Source organism: Camelina sativa, chromosome 7, assembly GCF_030686135.1.
Source record: "Camelina sativa cultivar CO46 ecotype springtype chromosome 7, ASM3068613v1".
NCBI classification, from domain to species: Eukaryota; Viridiplantae; Streptophyta; class Magnoliopsida; order Brassicales; family Brassicaceae; genus Camelina; species Camelina sativa.
In genome coordinates, this window is record NC_141886.1 from 17441127 (window position 1) to 17465593 (window position 24467).

General features: G+C 37.6%; 5 protein-coding genes and 2 pseudogenes across 8 annotated transcripts; 2 read left to right on the top strand and 5 right to left on the bottom strand.

Moving 5' to 3' along the window:
• The first annotated feature begins 65 nt into the window (after positions 1 to 65).
• On the top strand, positions 66 to 5223 carry LOC104704630 (uncharacterized). Its single transcript, XM_010420684.2, has 6 exons — positions 66 to 584; positions 696 to 1499; positions 1670 to 2798; positions 2987 to 3395; positions 3483 to 4707; positions 4921 to 5223. The coding sequence occupies exons 1-6, from the start codon at positions 66 to 68 to the stop codon at positions 5221 to 5223; spliced, it is 4389 nt and encodes a 1462-aa protein (XP_010418986.2).
• Positions 5224 to 5726: 503 nt separating this feature from the next.
• On the top strand, positions 5727 to 10070 carry LOC104701188 (glutamate decarboxylase 2). The gene is made up of 6 exons (XM_010416839.3): positions 5727 to 6267; positions 6367 to 6571; positions 8304 to 8504; positions 8636 to 9104; positions 9193 to 9245; positions 9382 to 10070. The coding sequence occupies exons 1-6, from the start codon at positions 6182 to 6184 to the stop codon at positions 9853 to 9855; spliced, it is 1488 nt and encodes a 495-aa protein (XP_010415141.2). The 5' UTR covers positions 5727 to 6181; the 3' UTR covers positions 9856 to 10070.
• Positions 10071 to 10303: 233 nt separating this feature from the next.
• Positions 10304 to 11291, bottom strand: LOC104701189 (peroxiredoxin-2C-like). The gene is made up of 3 exons (XM_010416840.3): positions 11003 to 11291; positions 10805 to 10884; positions 10304 to 10698 (listed from the first exon to the last, which is right to left on the bottom strand). Exons 1-3 carry the CDS (start codon positions 11155 to 11157, stop codon positions 10445 to 10447), a joined length of 489 nt encoding a protein of 162 aa, XP_010415142.1. The 5' UTR covers positions 11158 to 11291; the 3' UTR covers positions 10304 to 10444.
• A 1757-nt stretch (positions 11292 to 13048) lies between these two features.
• On the bottom strand, positions 13049 to 15122 carry LOC104750383 (peroxiredoxin-2B). Its single transcript, XM_010472173.2, has 3 exons — positions 14077 to 15122; positions 13860 to 13939; positions 13049 to 13495 (listed from the first exon to the last, which is right to left on the bottom strand). Exons 1-3 carry the CDS (start codon positions 14229 to 14231, stop codon positions 13242 to 13244), a joined length of 489 nt encoding a protein of 162 aa, XP_010470475.1. The 5' UTR covers positions 14232 to 15122; the 3' UTR covers positions 13049 to 13241.
• Positions 15123 to 16431: 1309 nt separating this feature from the next.
• LOC104704632 (alkane hydroxylase MAH1 pseudogene) lies at positions 16432 to 17310 on the bottom strand (annotated as a pseudogene).
• Positions 17311 to 18552: 1242 nt separating this feature from the next.
• On the bottom strand, positions 18553 to 22526 carry LOC147941351 (uncharacterized). Of its 4 annotated transcripts, none has more exons than XM_087458802.1 (3): positions 21563 to 22485; positions 19316 to 21473; positions 18553 to 19188 (listed from the first exon to the last, which is right to left on the bottom strand). In XM_087458802.1, the coding sequence occupies exons 2-3, from the start codon at positions 20079 to 20081 to the stop codon at positions 18920 to 18922; spliced, it is 1035 nt and encodes a 344-aa protein (XP_087314928.1). In that variant the 5' UTR covers positions 20082 to 21473; positions 21563 to 22485; the 3' UTR covers positions 18553 to 18919. The 4 variants fall into 4 exon arrangements, with proteins under 4 accessions (XP_087314928.1, XP_087314931.1, XP_087314927.1 ...); XM_087458805.1 differs by having other exon boundaries at positions 18553 to 19208; positions 21563 to 22115; XM_087458801.1 differs by having other exon boundaries at positions 19316 to 22526.
• LOC147941352 (alkane hydroxylase MAH1 pseudogene) lies at positions 21757 to 22272 on the bottom strand (annotated as a pseudogene).
• Positions 22527 to 24467: the final 1941 nt, after the last annotated feature.

A 24467-nucleotide genomic window follows, 5' to 3' on the forward strand; every position in this document is an offset into this window, starting at 1 on the left:
GTTGGCCTCACGCCGCCGTTGAGAATCTTCTTTCTACTTTCCTTCTGGCCAACATCCAAATCAAGATGACTGATGCCACCTCTGAACCCCCAAATCCACATCCTAAGGACACTAGAGATGCTTCCATTTCCACGGCTTTGTCACCGGATCTCCCTATCAACGAATTTTCAACCCGTCAGGTGGACCCTGTCGCAACCAACAAAGCTCCAGAAAACACCACCCCGGTATCGCACCCCTTGCAGCCGCCAGTGGAAGAGCCACCTACCATTGATAATACTCAACTACAGTGGGCCGAGCGATTCAACCCTTCACTAAGAAATCTCAGTAAAGCAGCTCAGCCAATCTTCACAACTGATGGTACCCCGAAGGTACGAGCTCCAGCCTCTGTAATACTCAAGTCAACAAACACATGGAAAGACCACATTATGGCACACTTTCATGGAACTCCTCCACCTGCTGGAAAAATCTTCGTAGACCTTAACCCTATATGGGGGAAAGGAGGCACAATCAACATCCGCTGTCTCCCTAATGGCACTGTCCTCATCTTCATACCCTCAGAACTTACCAGGAAGTGGGTCTTAGAGGTCGGGTGTTGGCAAGCAGGAAGCTGCCTCTTCACCGTTACTGCTTGGTCTCCAACAGCCTCTCTAACACCCATGAAGCTTGTCTCTCTTCCCATTTGAGTTATACTCAAGGATGTCCCACCTCAGCTGTACTCCCTTCCCGGCTTAAGCACCATCGCCTCAGGTATTGGGGAGCCTCTCCATACCGAAAAGCATCAGTTACCTCCACTCTCTGCAGACACAAGGATAAAGGTAGAGATTTTACTCAAGAAAGAACTTCCTTCATCAGTGCTTGTTGAGGATGACGAAAGAAATGAAATTCGTATCTGGGTTGAATACCCGCGACTTCCCCCAAAATGCGACTACTGCAAAGACTTTGGACACTTATACCATCGATGCCCAATTGCTCCGGCCATTTCAAAACAAACCACTCTGCCAGTAACAGTTCATGTTCCTCAAGCCCCCAATATCGTTGCAGTCCACCAAGTTAACTCTAAGCAACAACCTCCTCTCAATCACCAGCCTAAGAAGCATCTAGTCGCAGGGATTCCTATTCCACCATCACCTTCTCACGCAATAAAACCAGTTGAACTTCCGCAAGCGAGCTTAACATCAACTCCATTGGCACAAGTCACCAGAATGGAGCTACCTGCAATGTCCACCCACAAATATTTGGACTCCCCAACGATAGAATCAGCAGGAGAATGGCAAGTAGTTAAGCGCAAGTCAAGCCCACCAAAGGTTGATGCTAATGCTACTGGCCACTCACGGCCGCCTCCTGAGACTAAGGATTCACAAGCTTTGAAGCCTGCTAGTAATGTGGTAAAGACAGCAGCAACAGCTACACAAGTGAAGCCGTTGAAGAACAATGCTCACAAAGCAGCAAAGCCTTCTGCTAAAGGACGACCAATAGGAAAAGGTCGTTCGCATCATCTCGTTTGAGAGCTTCAGCTCTCATCACTTTTTTGCCCACTACGATGATGAATAAAAAATTTTGTTATAATATACGTTGATTAAATACAACCCAAAGGCAAGAAGAGCTCAAGGGATGGATTCAATCAAATAGACCTTCAATAGGAGGTATTTTGGAGACGCATGTTCAACAGGAAAATGCTGCCTCAATTTTGTCTCGTAACTTCCCTGGGTGGAGGTATGATTACAACTATTCTACCAATGCTCAGAATGGGAGAATATGGATAGTTTGGGATCCAACTCTCCAGGTTTTTATCTATCATAAATCGGATCAAGTAATTACTTGTGGAGTTTTCGATCGAAATACATGTCAGTCCTTCTCCATATCTTTCGTTTATGCAAGGAACGGCCTGGTAGCAAGAAGGGAACTATGGGCAACTTTGGTGGAGTTGCATCAAAACAGCTTACAAAGGAATCATCAGTGGCTTTTGATTGGAGATTTCAACCAGATTCTTCGAGCAGCAGAGCATTACTCACTTCATTCGTATCCTCTTCCTCTGCAGGTCATGGCTGAATTCCAAGAATGCCTTGACACCTGTGAACTTCTGGAAATGACTAGCAGAGGAGCAGCTCACACCTGGTATAACGGCCAACCTCTGAATCCAATTACTAGGAAGCTTGACAGAACTCTTATAAATGAAGCATGGTTATCAGCTTTTCCTCAGTCTACAGCACTGTATGATGCTCCAGGAGGATCAGATCACTCTCCCATCTTGGTTTCAATGTCAGATGAGACTCCAAGGCGGAAAGTGCCTTTCAAATTCTACTCTTTTTTCACATCTCACCCCGAATACGAAAGCCTGGTTACCTCAGCGTGGACCTCACAGGACACAAGAGTTTCTGCAATGTTTTCTCTTTGTCAAAGGATGAAAGCTGTGAAGGTAGCTTGCAAAGCACTAAATAGGAGGAGCTTCAGCAATATTCAAGCCAGGACGGCTGAGGCTCAAGAAGCTCTCACCAATGTTCAGTCGTCTATACTTACAGCTCCAACACCATCGTTGTTTGAAGAGGAAAGAGTGTGCAGAGGTAGATGGCTCACTTTAGCAGCTGCAGAGGAAACCTTCCTAAGGGAAAAGTCAAGGGTCAGGTGGTGCTTAGAAGGAGATTCCAATACTCGTTTTTTCCACAACTCAGTCAAGGCACACCAATTGCGTAACCAAATTCGCTCACTTATATCTGAGACTGATGAGAGAGTCACAGATAAGGGTCTTCTCTGGTATATGATAGTCGACTGTTATCAACAGCTTCACGAGGAACACTCAAGTTGAACCCCTTTCAGTGCAGAGGATCAAGGAGCTCACTACTTACCGCTGCCCCACAGACTAGGTAGCAGCCTCACAGCAATACCATCTCCAGAACAGATTACCAACACTCTCTTCTCTCTTCCAAGAAACAAGGCGCCGGCCCTGACGGTTTCAGAGTTGAATTTTTCATTGCTTCATGGGGTGTAGTTGGACCAACAGTCATTGAGGCGGTTCGAGAGTTCTTCATTACTGGAAAGCTCCTAAAGCAGATCAACACGACTATACTAGCTTTGCTTCCCAAAACAGTGGCGGCAAAGAGACTAACTGAATTTAGGCTGATCTCTTGCTGCAACACAATATACAAGGTCATATCCAGACTCCTGGCAAAACATCTCAAGATCATTACTTCTCAGGCGGTTCAGAGAAATCAAGTTGCTTTCATTCCAGGTCGATTACTCAGTGAAAATGTGCTACTTGCCTCAGAGCTCATAGCTGATTTCAACAAGGATGGTCCAACAACAAGAGGATGTCTTCAAATTGATCTATCTAAAGCTTTTGACAACGTTGACTGGGATTTTCTAACCAACATTCTCACTGCTCTTGAACTCCTTACCATGTTCATCAACTAGCTACTGACATGCTTCTCCACCCCGTCCTATTCAGTGGCTTTCAACGGGGAATTAACTGGCTATTTTCCGGGCAGGAAGGGTCTAAGGCAAGGTGACTCTATCTCCGCTCCCTTATTCACCCTTGTCATGGATATATTATCAAAGCAGCTAGATGAATCAGTTACAAGGGGCACTTTTCAACCTCATCCCAAATGTCAACAACCGCTGATCACCCACCTGAGTTTCGCTGATGATATCCTGGTCTTTTTCGATGGAGGAGAGAACTCTCTGGTTGAAATTCTTCGAATCCTTACCCAATTCAAAGCTTCCTCAGGTCTTGGAGTAAACCTTACCAAATCATGTCTTTACCTAGACGGCAACAATCGAGGCTCCATAAGTCAGATGGCAGCAAGGCATAATCTCACTTACGGCTCACTTCCCATGCGATACCTAGGTGTTCCCCTCACTCCACACAAGCTCAAACCAACGGACTATCAACCTCTGATAGACAAGGTCCAAAGTCGCATTTCAAGTTGGACAAGTAGGCACCTCTCTTTTGCTGGTCGACTGCAACTACTCCACTCTGTCATCAACAGCACCATCAACTTCTGGGCTTCAGTTTTTCTCCTACCAAACAAATGTTTGGAAAAGCTGGAACGCATTTGTAACGCTTTCCTGTGGAATGGCGTCTCATCCTCTGCTCGCGGAGCAAAGGTCTCTTGGGAAGTAGTGTGCTCACCAAAAGCATCTGTAGGATTGGGTCTAAAGAGATTGGTTAACTGGAACCAGGCTTTTGCACTAAAAATGATTTGGCACCTCTTCTCTCAAGCAGGTTCATTATGGGTCTCCTGGGTGAAGCATCATTTAATCCGCGGTAGAAGCTTCTGGGAAGCAGACTTTCGCACTACAGGGAGCTGGATATGGAAGAGAATATCAAAGCTAAGAGCTCGTGCACGGCTCTTTGTGCACTGCAGTGTAATATCCGGTTCCCAAGCTTTATTTTGGCATGACAACTGGATAGGACTAGGTCCTTTACCGGAAATTCTTGGAGAATCTGGTCCTAGAGTTACAGGAATTGGCTTACTCGATACAGTCAATGATGCCTCTAACAACAACTCTTGGCTTATCCCTCGAGGACGCCATCCACTCGTGCAACTACTTAAAACCTGCCTACATAACCAGACGCCTCCTCAGACAAACTTAGGTCAAGATCAATTTCATTGGAAGCTAACTCCGAATGAATCTCACAGCACCTTCTCCACGAGCAGAACATGGCAACAACTGCACCCCCCGGGTCCAACAGTTCCATGGTTTTCTCAGGTCTGGTTTAAGAATCATATCCCAAAGATGGCCTTTATTGCTTGGTTGACAGTGCATGATAGACTGACTACTAGGGATCGATTGAGGAGGTGAAATCTACCAATCCCTAGCACTTGCATACTATGTCAGGCCGGCGATGAATCTAGGGACCACCTCTTTTTTGACTGCACATACACAAAAAACCTCTGGTCAAGTTTCTTTGCTCATTTCCAGCCTCCTCCGAGCTCCACTTTCAATGACTTCTTAACTTGGATCAAGAGACCCTTCCCAAACGTCAAACTCAACATAGTCTGCAAGCTCATTTTCCATGCTTTGATCTATGCCATCTGGAAGGAACGCAATGTTCGTCTTCATGCTTCCGAAATGCGCTCAGAGGCCCAGCTCCAACGGGAAGTCCAGCTCCTTCTCCGCAGGAAACTTCTAGGCCTAGATCGCAAGCAGAACCCAAGAACCTCCACCAACACGCTACATGACTCATACCTGGCTATATGGTTCACTCATTTCCAAACTCCATGACTCTCTTTATGCACTGCAAACTTTGCCTCGTTGTATCTCGCAACTCCACTAATACTTTGTATCCGATACTCTCTTTGAAAATCTAATATAATCGGTATTTTTTTTTTTTTTAAATAAAAAAAAAAAATGTTTACCATCCTTACCATTTATGAAGATAAGTTCACCAAGAGGGATGTGATATTTCAAACCAAAGTTAACGTTTATATATACAAATAAAAGTTAAAGTTCATGTGTATTTAATTATATATGTTTTATTATGACTAGTTTCTTAAACTAAAGTTTTTAGTTAGTTGCAAACCATTAGTGTTGATGTGTCACCTTTTCTTTTTATTGGATGTATCATATTTGATTGGTTTTATTTTAAGTGAGTTTTTAATCTCTCATAACACAAAAATGTAGAAATTGTTAGATACGCAGATTCGAGATGCCATTCTCGCAAAGAGACACGGTAAAAATTTCAGAAGGCTACTACAAGATTGGTTGAGGTTTAGCTAGAGCTTCTTGGCTAATGGTTTTCAACTTTCAGATATTCTATTGTCTTTTACTTTTTTTGTGGCAAAGGCTATCTCATGTTTTAAAAGCTATTGTAAATAATACAATCAAGTTTCGAAAAAAAACTTGCGAAAATATAGGTAATACTTGCGAAAAAAAAAACCAATTTCCACGGTAAAGTAACTATTTTGTAGGTATCACTTTTATCAATTCTTTAAGTAGGTACAAGCATATATGAGAGTATATGAAATCAATTCGGTATATCTTTACGATCTTGTAGATGTTTACATGCGAAAATCGTTTAAAAATATATACAAAACTACAAATTATATAAAACAAAACAAAAAAAGGAAAGACAGCCAATATGTAGGGTCGATAATCAATATAAGCGTAGCCTTAGCTCTTCGTATCTTTTTGTTCTTCTTCATCATCTCTTTCTCGCTCACACACAAGAAAGAAAGAAAAGATGGTTCTCGCAAGAACGGCAACGAACAGTGATGAATCTGTCTGCACCATGTTCGGATCTCGCTATGTTCGCACTACACTTCCCAAGTAAGTACACCAATTATGATCTAAGAGGAAATATATTTTCAACTCTTTTCTTATTGATGGTTTTATTCTATTCATTGATTGAAAAAAAAAAAAAAAAAGGTATGAGATCGGTGAGAACTCGATACCGAAGGACGCTGCGTTCCAGATCATCAAAGACGAGCTGATGCTTGATGGTAACCCCAGGCTTAACCTAGCTTCGTTCGTGACTACATGGATGGAGCCAGAGTGTGACAAACTCATCATGGACTCCATCAACAAGAACTACGTTGACATGGATGAGTACCCTGTCACCACCGAACTACAGGTCTAAATCTCTCCATCTTTCGATCCATAATAGTTAACTAATGGTGCTAGCTAGATCTTTTTCTTGTTCTAGTTTTCTTTGGAATTGTTTCAATTTCGCAATGGTTTCGTCAAAAATATATGATTAATTATCTGGATAAAATATTTTTTTTAATTTAAGTGTCGTTCCATATACTTCTGTTTTTGTTTTTAACGAAAAATTTGGGTTATAGGTTAACGAAAAAGGGTAGAACATTTGGGTTATAGGATAGAGGGAGTGGATTTGTTCAACAAAAACAAAAAAGTGTTAAGAGGGAGTGGAAGATGAAAAAACTGCTGTTTAGATAAATTCAGTATTAGTCCAACATTTAATTCTCCTTAACAATATAGAAGAAGACAAATTTACATTATTACTTATTTTCGTTTTTTGTATTTAGAAAAGAAAAACGTCCCATACGTTTCTAGTTTTTATTGGCCGACATGTCCATGCTCTTAGACTAGTGGACTTGGTCGTTTTGTAAGTTGTTCTCTAACTTGATCTCTTGACCATAAATAACTGGTATTGACTTATGTTAAATTGTCAGCAATTCTAGTGGGTCACTTGATATGAACGTTGGAAAAGAACACATTCGGTTTGCCAATAAACCAATCGGTATAGCATCCGGTTTTTTATTTATTTGAAATGAATCAACCAAGTAGTATGATTAAAGTTGAAAACTTTCTAAATCATTGAGAATCAAAGTATGGGAGAAAAAGATGGCAAAGCAGAATAATTGAATAGTCGTAAGACAAAGTTATCACTTTTGTCGGCAACCTCTCTTTGATTTTTTATTTTTTTTGGCAAGAGGGCTTAGCCTCTCTTTGTTTTCCACACATTATTTTTGGTTTTGATTGGTCCACTCAACATTTTCCCACTAGATGGTATGGTACAATTTAATCGAGTATTTCTGTATATGAAGGCGTGGTAAACGTTGTATGTTTTGACAAAAGATAACAAGTAAAAAATGAATAAATTGGAAAAAAAACAAAAAAAAAAGGAAGATAAAAGTAAATAAATTGACGTATGAGACCTAGGATACAAACAGTTGCGACTTGTGATGAAACCTAGGAGGAGCCCACCCACCATTAAAATCTCGTGATTGCAAGGTCAATCGTCACATTGATTCTTCATGTGAAACTTTGAAAAATTCACCACTAAGAAATTGGTACTTGTTTGTTCATATATGGATATGTGATGCCATCACTCTGTGCATTTGGTGCTTGATAGTGTCAATATGATGATAGTAAAATATCATAGAGTACTTTATCGCGATTCTTATGTTGTCATTTTGTTTATTTTATTTTTTCTTCATAAAAAGAGATAAATAGCACATTATCAATACTATAATATCTTTTAATTTACCAATATAAATTACCTTTTTTTTATTAAAAGAAAGATACTTTGACTAATATGAATCACTGAATTTGGTAGATTCATAAATGTACTCCTTTCTGTTGTTATGTGTTACTAGTTTAGGTTCTTAAGTCATGGATCAATGAGGTTTAGTAGTTGAAAATTTAATGAATCACCAAAAAATGAAGAATAAACTGAGCTAGTATAGAGATAAAGATCGACAAAAATAAAATAAAAATAACAATATTAAATTTTCGTTTTCAAAATTTAAATTAAAGAAATAATTGAAGAATGGTTACTTTTGGTATAATATATATTGAACTCATAATTCATAATTTCGTGTGTTATTTTGGAAAAACAGAACCGATGTGTGAACATTATTGCTCGACTGTTCAATGCGCCACTTGAGGAACATGAGACTGCTGTGGGAGTAGGGACAGTTGGTTCTTCCGAAGCCATCATGTTAGCCGGACTGGCCTTCAAAAGAAAATGGCAGAACAAACGCAAGGCTGAGGGTAAACCCTATGACAAACCCAACATTGTCACTGGAGCCAATGTTCAAGTAAGTATCTATACATCTTCATCGTACAATGGTGAAAAGCTTAATAAATAAAGAGAGGGTTTTGTAAGAATAATGTCCTAAAACATATATATTAAACATAGTAACTCATAAAGAAGGTCTAATTTTTTCAGGTGTGCTGGGAGAAATTTGCTCGGTACTTCGAGGTTGAGCTCAAAGAGGTAAAGCTAAGTGAAGGTTACTACGTGATGGATCCAGACAAAGCAGCAGAGATGGTGGACGAGAACACAATCTGTGTCGCGGCCATATTGGGGTCAACACTCAACGGTGAGTTCGAAGACGTGAAGCGTCTCAATGACTTGCTGGTAAAGAAAAATGAGGAGACTGGCTGGACCACACCGATCCACGTGGATGCAGCAAGTGGAGGGTTCATTGCTCCATTTATCTACCCTGAATTGGAATGGGACTTTAGGCTTCCTTTGGTTAAGAGCATCAACGTGAGTGGTCACAAGTATGGACTGGTCTATGCTGGTATTGGTTGGGTCGTGTGGAGGGCACAAGAGGATTTGCCTGAAGAGCTTATCTTTCATATTAACTATCTTGGTTCTGATCAACCCACTTTCACCCTCAATTTCTCCAAAGGTATGTAATGTATATGTTTCATATTCTATAGTTGAATATTTAACGATGTTATGTCTATGTAACATGATAAATATTTTGGCTGTTGTAGGATCGAGCCAAATTATTGCTCAATACTACCAGCTCATTCGTCTTGGGTTCGAGGTGAGTCTAGTGTTACTCGTAGTAAACCATAAAACCATAGATCTTTAAAAAATATATATATATATTAGGTCAATTTCTTTAATTTTTTTTGCTGACTCTAGTGAACTTTTTACATGGGACGTTTTGGTTTGAATAGGGCTACAAAAATGTGATGGAGAATTGCATTGACAACATGATGGTTCTCAAAGAAGGAATAGAGAAAACAGAGCGTTTCAACATAGTCTCAAAGGACCAAGGAGTGCCAGTGGTAGCCTTCTCTCTCAAGGACCATAGTTTCCACAACGAGTTCGAGATCTCTGAGATGCTACGTCGTTTCGGCTGGATCGTCCCGGCTTACACTATGCCTGCGGATGCACAGCACATCACGGTTCTGCGTGTTGTCATCAGGGAAGATTTCTCAAGAACACTCGCGGAGAGACTTGTGGCAGATATTTCCAAGGTGCTTCACGAGCTAGATACCTTGCCTTCCAAGTTATCTAAGAAGATGGGACTAGAAGGGGTCGCGGATAATGTGAAGGGGAAAAAGGTGGAGAGGGAGCTTCTGATGGACGTTATTGTTGGATGGAGGAAGTTTGTGAAGGACAGGAAGAAGATGAATGGTGTGTGCTAAGGAAGTGTGTTCTGTTGTGTTTATGTGTGAACAAAGAAGTACTCGTGAGGACTTGGCGTTATGTGTTGGTATCTCTACTTGAACCAGTTATTATGGATTCTATTATTCTATAAGCTTAAACCTCATTTTAAGCCGTTGTTATTGTCTTATTGAGCTATTGTGAAATAGTCTTAAAATAAGTTTCCTAAGTATCTAATGCTTCGTATAGTTCAATACTTCAATGTGTGCCACCAAATGCGCTTCTCCATTGTTCATAATTACTCGTCGACCAAGCTATCTTGTTTTAGAATGTAATAGACTGCTGCAAACACACATTTCTGTAGTACAACTCCGGTTACCTAACTTTTAGGTTCATACCTACCATAGTCCACAAAACAAAGAGATTTTGTATGCATCTTGACGCGAATTACTCATATCTTTCAGAAATCAACCACAAAGAAAAATAATATAAAAACCAAATAATACTTTATTTTATTATATCAAGCAAGTCACACGCTGCTTTATTATGCATGAAATGAGGCTATAGAATCCTCAACTTCACATAGAGCGGTTTACATAACACAATACAATAAGCAAAAGATAAAGTTATCTAGAGAGCCTTGAGGATATCTTGGGCGCTGGAAATGGTGAACTCACCGCCAGATTCAACATTGGCTACAGTAACCTTGAGGTTATCGAGCAACATAGCGAATCTCCTTGTCCTAACGCCCATACCCTTGTCCTTGAGGTCAAGCTCAAGTCCTAGAAGGTGTGTGTATTCCCCTGACCCGTCACCTACAAACTTCACGTGCTTGTTCTCTGTGTATGTCTTTCCCCATGCCTTCATCACATACGGATCGTTTGCTGCAACAATCAATGTATATGATGGCGTCAATACTTAAAAAAAAAAACACATTTGCACATCAAACATATCAGGATCATGAACTTAAACATATCAGTTAATACTTACCGCTAAAGCAAATGATCTCATCAATACCCTTTGACTTAAACTCCCCTGCTTTCTCAATGAATCCAGGCACATGGCTCATACTAACCTCACAAACAAAAACAAATAAAAACCACAACCCGGTTCTCAAATCGAAACTAAGGATCTTATAAAGCCAATTCCAAGGAGAAACCTGAAGAAAGTTTAAAAATTTATACATACCTGCAAAGGGGAGTGAACGCACCAGGGACACCAAAGAAAACTACTTTTTTACCGGCGGCGAAAGAGTGAATGGAGACTGTCTGAAGCTGATCATTCTCATCGAAGAATGAGATCTTTCCGTCTGGTATAACATTGCCGACTGTAATTGGAGCCATGAGGAGAGATCTCTCTGAGGATTTGAAGCAAATGGGGCTAATGAATGAGTTTTTGTTGGACTTGAAGATGAATATAATGGACTAGGTGTGTATATGGCACAATTTATAGTGTTTTATACTTTTACGGAATGGAAAATATATCATTAATCGAATATATATATATATATATTATCACTAATAGATTTCTAAAATTAGTTTATCCAAAAATAAACTTTGTTTTCCAAATATATAACATACACAATTATAAACACCACAAGTTGGTTCTTGGATTTCTTGAAATGACTGAATCTGAATTCGTCAAGGCGACTAGAAATATTCCTGCTGATGCAAGCTTTTTGGAGTTGAGCATTTCCTTGGATAAATCTTCAAGCCTTTATCTTTTTATCTTTCATATAATTTGAATGATTCTTCCTCTATTTCAAGCTTTAAGTTGAAATGTTGAATGCAATGCTTTGAACAAAACAAAAAACTTTGTTTTCCAAATATATAACATATGTAGGACATATTTGGAAAATCTTGTATGACAAGAAAAAATGAATGCAATTCAAGATAATAATAAATGCAACGAGTTTTTAATAATTGGCCAGAATTAGAGTTTTTTTAGAACAGAAAAAAAAATAAACAGGACATAATTGGCGTAATTAATTCACTTAAATAAACAACACAACGTATATACACAAATGGTTTGAAAAATTGGAATTGTAAAAAGGGATGTTATAAAGTTCTAGGAGTTTAAAATTAGGGAAAATCACATTTTAAACCTTCAAAGTGTCATTGGTTAGCATTTTAATAAATGCATTTCTACTGGATTCTGATTCAAATCGATTGACTTCTCATTGGAAACCAATGAATCTTCTAAATATATTTGCCGTATTCAATTTTACATTTGTCAAATGTTTTAACCTTATCTCGGATTCTTCATTTTTTTTTGCTTTGATGTATTTTTAATTTTCTTTTATCAATCGTCATAAATAATTAAATTAATTAAGCAAGTATTTAAATCAAACCAACATAATTTAACTATTTCACGTTGACGGATATTATTGTTCTGTCATCTATCATGGCGGTACAAACACAAAAATTAGTTTTAAGGTTTAAAGTGTTAGTGAAATCATTTTAAAGGTTTATAGTGTTAGTGAAATATTTTTGAGGTTTAAAGTGATACCCAATGATACTTTCAAAGTTTAAAATATGATTTTCTCTTTAAAATTATACGTATAAACATTATTTCTTTCCGGGATTGGACATGTGATCGATTATTTTTACTATTATTACTACTCACTTTTATTTTAGGATGGATTTTTTTTTTTCGTATTACAAATCTAGCATGTTGATTTGGTTAACTAGATAACTAGCACGCCTAAAATAATTTAGAAAAAGTATGAAATTGCTATTTGGCCCCCAAAAAGCATCGCCACGATAACACTCTAAATATATGATGCATGTGATGTGAGGTGAGTATTCAAAATAACTGATTTAATTATATATGTTACCAAAATACAACTATTTCATTTTTCAAGTATTATGATAGAACTTAACAATTAAGCGTGTTTTATTTAAAACGATTTTATAATAAACAAGTCTTTAGAACATTTCTTAAATAGTCGCCATTATGGAACGAAGGTAAAACCCAAATACCAAATGAAGAACAGAAAGGTCCACGGATGATGGCGGGTGAGACATAACAAACAGCAAATGACAGCTCATTTCTCCGTTTAGCGAAAGTGAGACACAAAGTAGCAGCCCTCAAGATTAACATCTCTTCAATGTTCATAACACATTAGAAGGCAAAGTGTGCATGATACCAACTATTCTTACGCTGGTAACCTAACTTTTTGGTACGTGCTTATCATCAATCAGAACAACAATGGAAAGACTTGGTATGCATATCTTCACGTAAAATTTACTCAATTTCATAAATCAACCGTAGAGAATAAGACCAAAACCAACAGTTTATTACACCAAAGCAAGTCCATCACACACCGCTTTATTTTTATTACACCTACTTGTTTGAAAACGAGGCGATATAGAATCCCCTACTTCTCACATACAGCGGTTTACAACAAAAGCAAACGATAAGTAACTTAGAGAGCCTTGAGGATATCTTCGGCGCTGGAAACAGTGAACTCGCCACCAGTTTCAACATTGGCTACAGTCACCTTGAGGTTATCGAGCAACAGAGCGAATCTCCTTGACCTAACACCAAGACCCTTGTCCTTGAGGTCAAGCTCCAGTCCTAGAAGGTGTGTGTATTCCCCTGACCCGTCAGCTACAAACTTCACATGCTTGTTCTCTGGGTATGTCTTTCCCCATGCCTTCATCACAAATGGATCGTTCACTGCAACAATACATACAAATCACTCCGTGAATACTCTTTAAAAACCAAAAGCAAATATACACATTTAGATCCGTAAAGCGCATCAAGCAGCCTAAGCCATATACAATAACCCGTCTAATCTTAGAGCTCATCAGAGACCAGATACACAGGGCAAAGACCCTCCAAAACTCAATTCATTGTACTCCAAAACTGTCTCATTCCAAATTCATTCACTAGCAAAGAACATCATCTGTTATCGATCCATACAACTGTCTAAATCCAACACCAACCACCATTCACAATTTAGCATCTTTGATCAGATTTGCACAAGTATACACGAACAGAACTCATCAAAGAGATTAAAAACATATCAATTAATACTCACCGCTAAAGCAAATGATCTCATCAACACCCTTTGACTTCAGCTCATCTGCTTTCTCAATGAACCCAGGAACATGCTTCATACTAACATCACCAAACCAAAAGCAAAAACACAATTTTCAAATCAAATCTAAGAACCCATCAGCTAAGAATCAAAACCCACATCTTACGATACTAATCCGAAAGATGAATCTGAAGAAAGTTTGAAACTTTAAACATACCTGCAAGTGGGAGTGAAAGCACCAGGGACACCAAAGAGGATGACTTTTTTACCGGCGGCGAGAGAGTAAACGGAGACGGTCTGAAGCTGATCATTCTCATCGAAGAATGAGATAGTTCCGTCTGGTACAACATCACCGACAGCAATTGGAGCCATGATGAGATCTATGCGGCTAAGAAGCAAAAGAGGCTAAAGAAAGACTTTGGTTGGACTTGAGACCGAGAGAAATGATATTTCTTAGGGATTCGGACAATTTATCAGCGTTTCCCGGAATTAAATATTGCATTTTTTTTTTGGGTTCACAAATATAGAATTTAATTCATTTCTCAATTTGATGTAAAAATCTGAAACACCCAAAAAAAAAAAAAAATCACTCACTCTTTTTTTCTCGGGACCGCTTAATTTATTTTTTTAGTTACTCAATTTTAATTAGGGTCAATTTGTGTGATAATTGATATCACAAATAAAATAAAAAATATAGCAATAATTAGGAAAATAGGATAAGGGTAGAGGAAAATTATTATTTTAGTGTGTTGTAATAGAGGAGGATAGTGGTGGCTAGTGGCCGACGGTAGTGGTCGGTGGCCGGAGGAAATGGCCGACGGCGGTAGTCGGTAGCCGAAGGAGATAGTCAATGGTAGTTGTCAGAAAAGATGACTGACGGACGGTGGCCAGAGAAGATGGACGACAGTAGTGGTCGAAAAAGATGAACGGTGGTAGTGACCAGAGAAAATGGTCGACAATTGTGGCTGATGGTAGTGGCCAAAGAAGATGGCCGATAATGATAGCCGGCGGTGGTGATGGTAAAAAGATAGGCTTGATGGTTGAAGGAGAAAATTGTATATATTGTAGTTTAGTGTATATTATGTTTTAATGGTTAGTGTACTTAGTTTTTGAATTAAAGTTTTTTTGTTGGTTACACGGTGCAATTTCTCTTTTAATAATCTATGAAAAAAAATTTCAAATTCTTTTTGTGAGAAATATTGTTTAATAGTTATATTTTCTCTCTTCTGTTTATTTTGGTAATTTCTTTATTTTGTAGATGGTGATCCTTCTGAATTCTGATAAAAACCAGGTTTTAATCAGTTTCGGTTCTGAATGACAATTTTTGAAATCCGTTTGGTGATTGTGTAGGATATGTCCAACGAAATAACGATAAATAAAATTTACTTTTTCGGTCGGTAGATGGTTCGATCATTGGAGAGCAAACCTAACTTAAGTTTTTTGAACTTCAACTTTTCGCTCGAGTAAACTGTTCCCAAGAAACAATAATACTGGCACAATAATTTCCTCTCAAAAACTCGATGATGCTCTTTATTCAAAAATAGACAACATGGCCATAAATTTAGGCATAACCTTTCTTATCCAACACAAACTGTACATAAATAAAAACAAAAGGCATAACTCATATTAAATTTGCTTAGGAGTCTAGGAGAATGAGTTAGCAAGGAGAGTGAGCACTTACCATTCATTCGTGTATTCATTCTCTGCTTCAAGCTGGTCTGACAATAGTAAGCACGAACCATTGCTTAAATTAACCCTAAATGTGAATTATGTAAATGATTAATCATGTTGATTCATTCGGTCTTTATATTCAAGTTAGAAATATGTCAATACATTAATCGTTACGATGAAGATGATTTTATAGATGTGTATATTCTGTCACCCCATGACGCTAGCAAGTATCCAGTAAAACTCGATGTAGATGGCAATGAAGGGAAGTAAACTAGGGAAAACAATTTGAGGAAGTGTCATAAGATACCAAGATCGCTGTGGGGTATCCCTTTGATGTTTTGTGGTATGACAAGGAGCTTGGAAATCCAACGTTATTCTTGTTCTTCCCAAAATTATTAGCTGAGGTGCTAAAACCAATGCTTAATTAAATGAGGAAAACAACAATGATTGTTCAAATGGCAGCAATGCCTTGATTGCTTGATAAGCAGTTGCAACAGTACTATTAAGGATGCATAAAGTTAACAAAGAGGTTCTTAGAAGACGCTGCACCTGAGACAATACATATATATATATATATATATATGTGTGTGTGTGTATGGTATGAATCGTAGAAATCATTGACAAGACCACAAGAGCAATGTCAAATGAGAAGTGAGAAGTTTAGGGGTGATATATAATATATATATATCATATTGCTAAACTCCTAAATCTAGTCATAATAACCATAATGTTTTTATCTAATATAATGTAGAAATTCCATAATCTTGACCCGCGTTAAAACACAATCTGTGGATTCAATTTATAAATAATATTAAAAAATTGGGCTAATACGCTTATTGAAATTTAGTTTTGAGTTGGAAACTCATAGTCTTATAAGACAAAGGCATTGCATAATATATGTTCAGATCAAGTTACATCTCTTAGTGACTGTAACTTTAAGACCATGCTTCGTGTAAAGAATAATAGAAGGAAATGGCTCGACCTTCTGTCCTTCAATGACCTTTATCTCATAGTTTTGTATAATTTTCACAGCTATTGTCTTCATATTCTTCATAACCACGTCTTTCCCCAAACAAGTCCTTGGACCAGCATTGAATGATAAAAACTAAAAAGAAGGCACATGAACTAACCTTCCACTCTCTGAAATCCATCTCTCTGGTTTGAATTCCGATGCATCTTCTCCCCAAACCGAATTCATTCTCCCTAATGAGTAAAGAAAAATGAAAATCTTTGAACTTGCATCGACTTTGTGTCCGCTCGGAAGGACATCCGAGTTTATAGGAGACTTGTTCTGAAATGGAACCGGTGGATAGAGCCGTAGTGCTTCACACAAATGCGCCATGTAAATACACCAACTCTTTTACCTCCTGAGAGTTGAATGATTCAAATTCTTGGTTCCTGGAGATAGTTTTGCGTTGATTTCCTGACGAATCTTGGTTATCGCCTTTGGGTTCTTAGAGAGAAGAAAGAAGAACCAAGTAAGAGCAGAGCCTGTGGAGTCTCTACCAGCTACCATGAAGTTTACGATAATGTCTCTAAGGAATTTTTCATTACTAGGATTCAAAAACTTGTACTTGGTCATATCGACATTCATGTAAGACATCAACAAATCTTTAGAAGAAGAGTCAATATCTCCACGGGCTATTCCATCTCTTTTAGAAGCTATGCACTTAGAGAAAATTCGGTCGAATGTGGAGTGAGCTTTTTTAATTTTCAACTCATCTCCAAACCCAAACCATCTTTGCATCTTCCAAACCATCTCCGGCTTGACATGTCTGTACAATATGTTAGAATTAAGATATCGCTAACTTCGTAATGATAACAAACCTCTATCTCCTTTATTGATAAACCAAACGAGTATACACCATAGACGAAGGCAAGCATATCACAAGCTCTTCACCTCTAAAACAAGATCAGAAATGAGAGTACATCACTCTCGCTCTAACCATCAGAGAGCACATAACTCTCTCACTTAGTACATCGCTAACATTCAACAACATAAGTATAATCCTCCCTCAGACACTCCTCTCCCTTATTTATACTTCAGATACTTCTCAACTCCAAACCCTCTCAGAGAATTAGAGTCTTCTCTTCAACCAGCCAACTCATTGGCCAAGTCACCACTCTCTTCTTATGTTGAATCACTAGACTAACCTTATCAATACTCCCCCCCTTTCGGAGAAGCTTGCCCTTAAGCTTCTAAAAACAATTTGGCAATCTCTCACTAGCTCCTTGTGATGTGTGTGGTTTTTCACTCCAAATCTTTTACCTTAAAAAGACCATACGACAGCTGAAAGTGCATAACTAATCGGTAGTAGTATTTAATGATCGATCCCACAAAGAGAAAGTTGTTGTTTAGAGAATCCGTCGGAAGAGATGTAAGGCTAGGACTTAATAAAAATGGGTTTTGGTTGTCACGGTCGTAAGTAAGCAAATAAACGTAAATAAAAAGCAAGTAAAATAAATAAATAAAAGCGTCGGGCATCAAGGGGAATCGCAGGGGATCGATGATCTATCTATCTAGGAAAGTTTAGGATTAGTTTGTTTATCTAAAACTTGGACTACGAAACACGAATGAATCGTTAACTTATAGATCACAAGCTAACGGTCTAAAATCTCTATACTCCGAGACTCAACTGTCGCAGGCAACAACGCATAGATCAAACCATTTAAAACAGGTTCGATTATAATCCATGAAATTCCATAGGTAAGAGGTATGTGCTTCCTATGACTCCTCACACATCTAAGCTAGGTCAAGCACATATGCAAGTTTTTGGCGACGCACACACACATTAGATCATAGTTAGTTCATGAGGCTAACTTAAACCATTAAGCAAAGACTTAAAATTAAAGTATAGAATAAACAAAAAAAAAATCTAACAAACTCTAAAAATTGCCACCTAAACTAAGATCATCTCCCTCATTTGATTATCCCTTTAAACCCAACTAGAAAATTACTCTAGCATGTTGAAGGAAATCATCAAAGCAAGATTTAATAAACTCATAAACATAAAAGAATAAATAGAGAAAAGGGTTTTAGATATTACTTCAATGATTGTCAAACAAAGTTGTAAGGATTTTCTTCCTTTAGAAACAAAGAACAAAGCAAATAGAAAACTAAAGAGTTTGGTGATCTCCAAGGTTTCAAAGAGAGGGACGAGAGAGAGCTTCAGGTCATCGGCTGCGCCTCTGGTCGTGATCTCTTGGCTGCTCGGTGAAGGCACTTTAAAGGCACATTCTAAACCCTATGGCCGGTTTAGAAGAGTATTTATAGAGTTTTGAAGGCTTAGGGTTTTGTAAGGGTAAAAACGTATTTTTTGTTGAAACAGCGTAGGAATGTTCTAGAACGTGGTGACTCCTCCGGGCTGGGCCGCAGTGATGGTTTCTGGTCAGGCCATCAATAAAAGCCCATCGGCTGAATGGTTCTCCTTACGTCGGTCTATAACACGTCTCGGTAAATTGGGCATAACTTCTTGGTGAATGATCGGATTGACTTGCTTCCACTTCGAGGAGACAGATGACTCTTCCAGCTTTCCATAGACACCAAGATCGTTGAAATAGGAGTCCTGGAAGTTCTTCAAAAGTGGCACATAATGTAAATCTCTGAATCTTTCCTGAAACGTATTTTCTTTGTCTTTGGTCCTTTTTGCTATAAAACCTGTAAAACCTTCTTGAAACCTAAAAAATACTTAATAATAGACATTAAAGCCTTGAAATCATACTAAACTCTTCCTAAATGCATACTAAAACTATAGCTAAAATGGATAAAATAATGATGTTATCACCTTGTACAATGTGATGCTTCTTGTTTGTCCACCATTTTGATTCTTGTTTGTACTTGAATCGCCATGCTTTGAGAAACTTATGTTGCTTAAAATTGTGAAAGACTATGGCATGGATCACATACCCGCTGGAGATCAGCCAAAACTTCACATTCTTTAGATTCACCCAAGTAAACAACCTCACGAGCACTTGTTGGAGGCACATACACAAGATCATCACTGTCCCATATTGTTTGAATCCAATATACTTTACAGATATTGATGTTGCTGTTGCATCAATAACTTCATCACTACTAGTGGCACCGTGAGTTGTAAAGAAAGGTCCAAGGTCGAATTCTAAGCAGCTGATCCCTTCGCTGGACTGAGAATACACCCGTTCCCACTGCAAGAGTTCTGAAAATGGCTGCAACTTCCCAGCCTTGTGATCCCAACAGTGCCAAACTTGGAGTCGTGCAATCCCCATATGTGTCCTTCTATGCCGAACTACTGCGGAAACAACAAGAATACATGGAACATTCATTTTCGAAAGAGAAGTAAGCAGCACATGATACTTATTCTTGTTTGTATTCATCCTCCAGAATCGAAGTTCTTTACTTCTCCACTTGTGAAACACTTGAAACTTCTCATCACCATGGATAAACTGTGTCAGTAGTGTTGTATCACGGTCTTGCAAAGGTGTGTTGAACGCAGGAACCCTTAGTAAGCTAACTTCATGCTCTAGAATATCCATTGCTAGTCTAGTTTGTAGCTGTAGTTTCCCATACACCATTGGAGAAGCTTTCAAAACAGTGTATCCGTGGAGAACCGACACCACAAACACATTCTCTTGTAGCTTGTACTGTGCATCAGAAGAAGTTAAAAGACGTATACCCGTTTTTGCTTCCTCGAGTGTAAGAGCTGTCTCTTCCCCTAATTCCACTTTACTCCAGAACTTAGGCTACATATCAGAAGTATTAGACTGTTTTATGCTGCTTGAATCCTGTCTCAACCTCAATCTACATATCAACCGATTCATATGTGTATGCATCCTCCTCTTATGAGACTTATAGTTGTGCCTTTCCCCATTTGATCCAATATAAGCAAAAGAAAAAGAACCCTTGAGCTGTCGAATTCTTGACCTCAATTTGAACTTAAACCTCCAAGCGTTGAGATACTTTCTCTGTTTAAGTTTTTGCTTCCTTCTTCTGTCTCTCACCAACATTTTATCGAACACTTGGAATACACATTGTGTGTTCTTGACAATTGTTGACAACTCAAAAATCTCAACCCCTTCGGAAGCATCGACAACATATGATTGCTCCAAGAACAAATCATTTATGACATCCAATGACTCATTGCAAATCCTAATGCTAAGGCTAGGTTCCAAATTAGTAGATGGTACTTGAAAATCTGGAACACAATCAATCTCCATGATTGAGGCAGCTTTTGATTCAAAATCTGGCGTCGAATCTGTTGTGTGATCAAGCTTTAGCGTGGAATGCTATTGCACAGAATCACTTCTGACGGAGAACAACCCTGAACTGGAGCAAAGCGAGCCAAAAATCTGCACTTCAAATCACTCCAATCCTTAAAAATTCCCTCTTGTGCATCTCCCAACAAAACCATTTCCATGCCTTTCCTTCCAAACTAAATCCAAACAAATCCAGTTTATCCATCTTCGAGTATCGACGAACACCAAAATATCTTTCTACCTTGTACAACCACTCACAAGGCTGTGATTGATCAAACACAGGCATCTCATCCTGTTTAGAAAGACAATGGCAAGGCTTCCCAGTGGCAGCATCACTATGGCAAGGTTCCGAAGTTGAATACGGTACCTGGTTTGTGCCATCAGAAAACGATCGCGATTCCAGTCTCTCCATAGAATTCATCTTCTCTGGTGTCGTCTCCACCAATTCTAGCACTCGTTTCAAATCTCCATTCAATCGCTTCAAGTTTTTATCCAGCGAAGTAAACTTCTTCTCCATTTGCACATCCGCTTGGCATAGGCTCTGAAATTCGCCATAGAGAAACTTCAATTCATTAAATTCTGCCATCTCCGTCGCGTTGAAGCTCCGATATCAGTTTCAGTCGCAACCGTCGTCTCCGTCATAATCGTCTTCTCAGAGAATCCAATTTCAGATCTGATCTCTTCCGCGTTGAAGCTCCGATCACATTTTCACTGCACCAATGTTAGATTTAAGATATCGCTAGCTCCGTAATGATAACAAACCTCTATCTCCTTTATTGATAAACCAAACGAGTACACACCATAGACGAAGGCAAGCACATCAGAAGCTCTTCACCTCTGTAACAAGATCTGAATCGAGAGTACATCACTCTCGCTCTAACCATCGGAGAGCACATAACTCTCTCACTTAGCACATTGCTAACATTCTTTAACCAGCCAACTCATTGGCCAAGTCACCACTCTCTTCTTATGTTGACTCACTAGACCAACCTTATCACAATATCGCTTCCTCTGCTTCGGCAAAAGCTCTTGCAAACTCCATATGCGGCAGTTCGATCGAGAGACAACCTGGATCAACCCCGGTTATAAGAACAAAGGAAGTGTCGAAACCAAATCTTTTGAACACGTCTTGTAAGTCAACGACCAATTTCTTCTCAGCAACGTGATCAAGAAGTGGGACAAGCCCTTTCTCTAGCTTACTCAAGCTTGTTTTTAGTGTGAAGCTTTGAAAATCTTGATGATTGATAATGGTTTGAGCTGATTTCCTCAGATCTTCCCATAACTCTGAATCCGCGTTGAAAATCCCATCTCCCAAAATATCAAATATATTCTTCAACTCGGATCCTTTTGGATAATTCTCGAAGTTTGAGCTCATGATGTAATGGATATTGGCCGGATCAACGGTGAGCAACATGTCGAGTCCCGCAAAACATGGGCCTTTGAAAGCAAAAGTCATGTTTGAGGCCTCGAGAACCTCCGTTGCATAGTCAAAACCCTGAGGGATCATCATGACGAGTAAACCCGGAAGCATACTTTTAGACCTTTTTCTCTAGCCTCAATACTTAGTTAGACTTTTATGAACTTGCAGCTAAAGGATCTATACAGATTGTTGGTCTGATAAGAAATATGAAGCAGGAGTGGCTACGAAGCTGTTAAGATTAACTCGTCCTTTGTGACAACGTGAAGTTGCGTTTTGTATATGAAAAAAAAAAAAAAAAAAAAACTCTCACGGAATTAGCCTTGCAAAGAACTATTAAGCTGTTTAAAATATAGGCCATTTCATTAGCTAGGCTTTATAGCTATAGATCTTTTGTATAGTAAAATTATTAATATTTTTTTTTAAGCAGATACCAATACATTTAATTATATATTCCATCTTATATAAAGCCGTAATAGTTAGTTAAGAGGTATAAATATAATAATCAATACAATAAAATTAGAATGTGTTGTTCTCTTCATCTAACAACTCAACATTTTAGGCTTTTTCAGCTTGACATTTCAATAAAATCGTTAATCAATAAAAACATTTCAAATAATACAACTCAACATGTATCAACCTATAATAAAAGTTTTTTTTTTCCATGTCACTTTTTCTCTTAAACTTGAGTATAAATTTTAATATTTTGATTTGTTTGTCAATTTTAAATAAATTAATAGATTTTTTTTAAAAATGAAGCACATGGCATATTGTTTTGTTACGTGAGATAAACAACATCGCCTAAATGAAATTAAACCAAACTTGACCGTAATATATAAACCGAAGTGGTTCAAACTTTGTTTCAACGAGAACCTTCCTCAGCGGACACCAGTAGTATGATCGACAACTGATTTCAATATATATATAACTAGAATGAGTTTTAGTTTTGCATAAGGTGAACTAGACCCATCATCATATCAAAAGCCCAATCATAAACCTCAAAAATGAGATGTTAATGACAAAAAAATGTTTTGATGGATTTCTTTTTTGATTAAAAACATAAAATAAATTAAGTTTCATATCCGAAGAATAGAATGGTTGGACAATTTTGAACACAAGTTAGACTCATATGAGTTAATTTTTCCGAAGCGAGAAAAAACATTTTTTCATTATATGTTTAATAATTAATTAACTAATCTCATAAACATGTAAGGACGTAGAGTTGATATAACACAATCAAACATTCTTTTAATAACCAAAAATTTTAAAAAATCTCCATGGTGTTGATAAAAACATTAAATATCCAACGCCAAAATTGATAAAATAAAACAAAACAACTAACAATCATAATGGTTCTCCATTACATCCTAATACAAGAAGAAAATTGATTTTAATCTACAATTTCATTATAATAAAAAAACTAGCAACACATAATAACAAAAACTTAAAACCAAAAATATTACCAATGAACATTGTCAAAAACTATATTAATAATGATTTTTTTAATTACAAACATATATAAAATTATCCAAAAATAATAAAAATAAAAACAAAATATAAAACAATTCCGCTACGTAGCGCGGGTACTATCCTAGTACAAAATAATATTTTGACAAAAAGAAAAAAAATAATAATACAACATAAAGTATGCACAAATTTTAATATCAAGGCTTCTGCGCCATTGAAATTAGTGATGTGTCTCTGTTGCTTGGGTAATGAAATGAGATAATATCTTACTTTATGTGGGTATTATTGATCCATTTTTATCAGTATGGGCCTAATTTGGAAATTAATGCATGAAGACATACAAAGGACCTAGCTGATTTTAATAACCAAGAAATCATTTTTTTTTTTTAAACTAAAACTAAATCTTTTAATTGTAACGGCTTTGATCGGTAACTTTTAATGACGTTTTGTAATGCCACTATATAAAAGTTTGCCAATAAAGATATATGCATAATCACACTAGAGAAAGCAAAAAAAAAAAGTGTTTTCACCTAAAAATAAAAGTAAAAGATCATTATGAAAATCAGTCGGTATACATAATGGATTTTTATTGTTTTACCCATAAAAATATTAGCAGTTATAAAAGTAAGAATTTTTTTTTAACAATGAAACATATATTATATTTTTGTTATAAATAATAGATGAATGCCCATTATAAGGCTCATTTTCTAAAATTATTTGTAAATTAGGTTTACTTTGTCATCAATTAAAACTTTCTCTTTGTACTCCTATAGAAAGGACCTTTCATTCATTGGAATAAGATACCAATATATTCCTCCTCT

What these genes read in the sequence shown, in the direction of transcription:
- LOC104704630 (XM_010420684.2), top strand. Translation starts at nt 66, where the DNA reads ATGACTGATGCCACCTCTGAACCCCCAAATCCACATCCTAAGGACACT. An exon ending in GCTTCACGAGGAACACTCAA is followed by an intron (nt 2,799 to 2,986) that starts GTTGAACCCCTT and finishes CATGGGGTGTAG; the next exon opens with TTGGACCAACAGTCATTGAG. An exon ending in CAGTTCCATGGTTTTCTCAG is followed by an intron (nt 4,708 to 4,920) that starts GTCTGGTTTAAG and finishes GCTCATTTCCAG; the next exon opens with CCTCCTCCGAGCTCCACTTT.
- LOC104701188 (XM_010416839.3), top strand. Translation starts at nt 6,182, where the DNA reads ATGGTTCTCGCAAGAACGGCAACGAACAGTGATGAATCTGTCTGCACC. An exon ending in GTTCGCACTACACTTCCCAA is followed by an intron (nt 6,268 to 6,366) that starts GTAAGTACACCA and finishes AAAAAAAAAAAG; the next exon opens with GTATGAGATCGGTGAGAACT. An exon ending in CTGTCACCACCGAACTACAG is followed by an intron (nt 6,572 to 8,303) that starts GTCTAAATCTCT and finishes TTGGAAAAACAG; the next exon opens with AACCGATGTGTGAACATTAT.
- LOC104701189 (XM_010416840.3), bottom strand. Translation starts at nt 11,157, where the DNA reads ATGGCTCCAATTACAGTCGGCAATGTTATACCAGACGGAAAGATCTCA. An exon ending in GCGTTCACTCCCCTTTGCAG is followed by an intron (nt 10,885 to 11,002) that starts GTATGTATAAAT and finishes TTGTGAGGTTAG; the next exon opens with TATGAGCCATGTGCCTGGAT. An exon ending in TGAGATCATTTGCTTTAGCG is followed by an intron (nt 10,699 to 10,804) that starts GTAAGTATTAAC and finishes TGATTGTTGCAG; the next exon opens with CAAACGATCCGTATGTGATG.
- LOC104750383 (XM_010472173.2), bottom strand. Translation starts at nt 14,231, where the DNA reads ATGGCTCCAATTGCTGTCGGTGATGTTGTACCAGACGGAACTATCTCA. An exon ending in GCTTTCACTCCCACTTGCAG is followed by an intron (nt 13,940 to 14,076) that starts GTATGTTTAAAG and finishes TGGTGATGTTAG; the next exon opens with TATGAAGCATGTTCCTGGGT. An exon ending in TGAGATCATTTGCTTTAGCG is followed by an intron (nt 13,496 to 13,859) that starts GTGAGTATTAAT and finishes GTATTGTTGCAG; the next exon opens with TGAACGATCCATTTGTGATG.
- LOC147941351 (XM_087458801.1), bottom strand. Translation starts at nt 20,081, where the DNA reads ATGGTGTATGGGAAACTACAGCTACAAACTAGACTAGCAATGGATATT. An exon ending in GAAGCATCACATTGTACAAG is followed by an intron (nt 19,189 to 19,315) that starts GTGATAACATCA and finishes AAGGTTTTACAG; the next exon opens with GTTTTATAGCAAAAAGGACC.